Source organism: Sinocyclocheilus grahami, unplaced genomic scaffold (assembly GCF_001515645.1).
Source record: "Sinocyclocheilus grahami isolate Dianchi unplaced genomic scaffold, SAMN03320097.WGS_v1.1 scaffold380.1, whole genome shotgun sequence".
NCBI classification, from domain to species: domain Eukaryota; kingdom Metazoa; phylum Chordata; class Actinopteri; order Cypriniformes; family Cyprinidae; genus Sinocyclocheilus; species Sinocyclocheilus grahami.
In genome coordinates, this window is record NW_015505559.1 from 244,233 (window position 1) to 248,582 (window position 4,350).

The window sequence follows — 4,350 nt, forward strand, 5'->3', positions numbered from 1 at the left end:
TTGAAAAAGTGAATCATATTGTTTAACATTTTAACATTCAAGTATGTGACCGTATACTGTATATGTGACAACTGAAATGACATCCAGATGTAGGTTATGTCATATTCATCAGATTACTTAAATATCCTTTTTGTTCCACTTTATTAGAATTTCATGGAGCGAGAGAGAGAGAGAGAGAGAGAGAGAGAGAGAGAGAGAGAGAGAGTGAGAGAGAGAGAGCAATCATTGATTGTAAAACTTCCCATTGATTGTGTTAAATAAAGTGTCTACTGGAAAGGTGCCTCTGCTATTTTAAGTGATTTTAAGCATTTTTTATACAATGTTTTACTGCAATTTTTGTTTAAGAATTTGTTGATGTAACCTATCACTATATATAATCATATTATCCTTACCTCAATATTGTTGTAAGAAAATAAATTTAACGAACCTTATATGTAAGGTTAATTCAATGGATCAACATTGCATAACCATTGGCGAGATATAGAAATTTCAATGTATAAAGCTACACTTCAATCTGTTGCGCCCTTAGCATTACAATTTAGAAAATGTCCTCCAAAATGGTTCATCTATGGAATCGCTGTGAAGACTCCTTTATTTTTAATAGTGCAGCGTCAGTGGTTTGTGTAGATTACGATGAGCAACGGTTGCACAAGCAATAATATGGTAATATCCACTTAAATGTTTGTCCATTCTGCATTATCATGTTTCTAACCGTCTAAGATGATCTCATACAGTGAGGTATGCATTAATATGTTTTCGTTTCAGAAGTTTCACTGTGTTGTTTAAAAATGACATGAAAACGGATGTCTCCAAGGTTTAATTAAAGCTCTCCCCGCAGAGGTGACTGCTCTCGCCAACACAATTGGCAATTATTTTTCACCAGTGAGCAGGAATGTTACATCTGAGAAGAAATCAGATCGGTACAGGTATACAGAAATTATATCATAGATAGATTTACAAAGATATAAAGAGAATATGTGGGTTGCAAGTCAATCCTATGTTTACAAGTACCAGGTTAAGCTGTAATCAGGGCTCTAATCACTCTAGGTATTGAGGGGGACCCATGTGACTCTTTATTATATGGAAATAAAGTACTTTAAAAGAATATACTTACTGAAGGTAATGTTTTTCGAACACTTAATTAAAATTAAATAGAAATGTATTATAGCTTAAACGTATTAGCTGAACTTTAAAGTGCTTTTTGACCCATTTAAGCATTACTTTAAAGCACAATTTTTAAAAGTGTACTCATGTGGTAAGAAACAGTCATGCAACTGGACTCTCTTTAAGTACACTTAAGCAGATTTTTATTTCATTGATATTATATTACGTACAAATACACTTTTTCTTTTTAAATAGACCTTTAAGATTTTAATACTATGGTCTGGTTTCACACTCAAGGCTTAGACTAAGTAGGCCATAGTACAATTAGGACATTTAAGTATCTTTTATAAACATTCCTTAGAAAAAAAAACATTACTGGTGTGCGCATCTCGAGACGAAACAATGGTACTGATATATTTTAAAATATATATCGGTGCAAGTATCTTTTAGTTGAAACGAGCTCAGACATGCATTTTAGTCTGGGACTAGGTTTAAGCCATGTCTACAAGTACACTTTCAGTAAATTAAGTGCACTTCTTTTTCACATGCCCCCAATATTTATTATATTTATAATTATATATTGTAAGTAATTATGTAGTTACTGTTTGTGCTTTTGTGGTGATTTTTAACTCCTACATTTTTACCTTACCTCTCCAAGGTTACATCCCTCGTTCTGTTGGGATCAAGGTCACTGGTAACAGTGCTTAAGTGGTAACAGAAACAGTAGGTGCGTACTTAAGCACTATTCTATGAAGTTGTGTAGTATAAATAGTGCGAGTAGTGCGTTCACACTGAACATTCCAAATAGAAAAAGTGCACTTTAAATACCCGGATGATGCACTTAGCGAAGGGGGAGGGGCTATCAGACTCCGATTATGAATGACAAAATAACCTTACATGTAATTCATGCACTACATGGTTGAGTGCATAGGGCACAAGTACATAGTGTATGAGTGTATAGTGCGCCATTTGGGACGCAGCAAGTATGCCAGAAAACATGCCGTAACACAATCCACGGAAACACATTCTGACAGCAAGCCTAGGTTTGGTGTGACCAGTCGACATGAAGGGGTTATTTTTGTGTGAACGACTGGCTAACTGTCATCATTTATTCACCCTTGTGCCATTCCAAACCTGAATGAGGCTACTTTCCTCTGTGGCCCATAAAAGACAATATTAGGAAGAATTTTGGCAACCAAGCAGTTTTGGTGACCGCTGACTTTAATTGTATTGTGTTGTATTGGGTGAACTATGTCTTTAAAGCATGACTACTGAACAAATAATTGAAATAATGTGTAGAAATGATATTTAGTATGTGAGGAAAGCGTGTCGAGTCCTACAGCTGCAGAATAATATGCAAATACAATATAAACCTATAAAAGATCTTATCAAATACGCCTAATATGACCAGATGTTGCCAGAAATGAACGGCCCATGTTGTTGTCAGAGCATAATAATAACCATACAAGTGTATTGTATCTAGGATTCATCACCCTTGTAAGGAAATAATCTCGCTGGATGTGTGTTTTTGTAACCGTTCAGTAAATTCACATTCTTATTTGAGAGAAACGACCGTTAAAGCATCCAAACCCGCATCTGGCGCCTCATACTCAGCCGTTTCAGTACTACTACAGCGGGCGCGTTTCAAACTCCATCGAGTCCCCTAGCTGGACAGCACTCTAGGCGCGTTTAGAACATCGCTCGAGCGCTCGAATTGTGTCTAGGTAGGCCGCGCACTGCGTTTCGAAACACAGCCGGCGTGTGTGCCATGGATGGGAATGTATCCCGGCATGCTTGCCAGCCAGCGACATGAACACACAGGGAAGGATGATGAAGCTAAGATGGCAGCGCTGCTAGGGGTGCTGTCTTTACGGGGTCGAGAAAAACAGCAGGAACACCCGCGAAGCACGGACGCCAGCTCGCGCTTTTGACTGGTTTCGCTTCAGGCAGTCGGGTCGCCTGCAGTCGAGGAAATAACGGTCGGTTTTGGACCCGGGCGAAGGAACGGACGCGTATTTCGCAGTCGCAGCAGAGCGGCTAACCGTAAACGTCGTTTAAATTGGAGGTGCTCGGATGTACGTTAATTCGCCGGGTGTTTTTGCGGAGCGGATTTATGGGGTGTGCTTGGGACTTTTGAGGTAGCTCTGTTGACTGACACTGTAATCTAATATATGCGTTGTTCCCCTAAACGATGATGTGTGCTGCTGCGGCAGCGGGTGCCGGTGACAGCGGGATCCCGTCCTCCTCGTCCCACTCCATGGAGCTGGGAGTCAGGGTCATTCCCGGAGCTGGAAGCGATCTCGCATCGATCGGAGCAGGCATGGGCTCCTGTCCTGTTGTGGGGGCCCGCTCGGATTGTCGGAGCCGCTACCAGCTGCTTCTCTCGGGGCGAGCACTGGCGGAGCGGTACCGGAGGATCTACACCACCGCGATCAACGACAAAGAGCAGGGGCTCAACCTCGGCAGGTGGGTCTGATTTGCCGGCTCGGTTCGGGATGACAAACCGGCCGCGATGGCGTGCGGCTGGACGCTTTTGTAAACAAAACCCACTGGGTTAAACCTGAGCTCACTTGAGCCCAAACAGCAGGCAGTTAGCAGTTAGCACGCGGCTAACTTCCTTAGCGGGCGCAGCTAAAACACCCGTTTCATCTCATGCAGGTCAACGGAGAAGCTCAGTTTGTGTTGCTTTTGATTTATGCACTTTTTAAAATCACCTTCACTCTGCTGTCACGGTCAACAATGCCGTTTCGAGAGATCTTGCGCAACTAGATCAATAGCGATAGCTGTTAAGCAGCTGCTTGGGCTCAAAATGTAGTGTTGTGCTAATAGGACGTGAGTTTGATGTGTGTGTGATAAAACTGAACTTTCTTCAAGTGCAGCGCATAGACAATGATATGTTACGCAAAGAAGAAAGTATCAAACCTTTCGCGTCAAATGTGTGTACATTTAAGGCTAGCGAAATGTCTTATAGTCCCAGTTCAGGTTGTAGATATCAGCCTTATTCACTGAATTGCATTTTCAGGGAGGTTGATATTCAGCTATTACATTTACATAACTGACTTATTCGTCGATAGCACATATGGGATCTTATTTATTGGCAAAGGGCTGGGTTCTGTTTTGCCTGACGTCACCCTGCTGTAGAGAGAATCACTCTCTCTCTCACACACACACACACTCACTCACACTCACTCACTCACTCACTCACTCACTCACTCACACACTCACACACACACACTCACTCACTCA

General features: G+C 41.6%; 1 protein-coding gene across 1 annotated transcript in view; it reads left to right on the forward strand.

The window, feature by feature from the left end:
- Positions 1-2,887: 2,887 nt before the first annotated feature.
- Positions 2,888-4,350, forward strand: part of mycbp2 (MYC binding protein 2) — a 135,245-nt gene continuing 133,782 nt past the window's right edge. The window contains exons 1-2 of the mRNA XM_016230940.1: positions 2,888-3,574; positions 3,773-3,783. Of these exons, the coding sequence (XP_016086426.1) occupies positions 3,296-3,574; positions 3,773-3,783 (290 nt within the window). The 5' untranslated portion in view covers positions 2,888-3,295. The remainder of the gene's footprint in view (positions 3,575-3,772; positions 3,784-4,350) is intronic.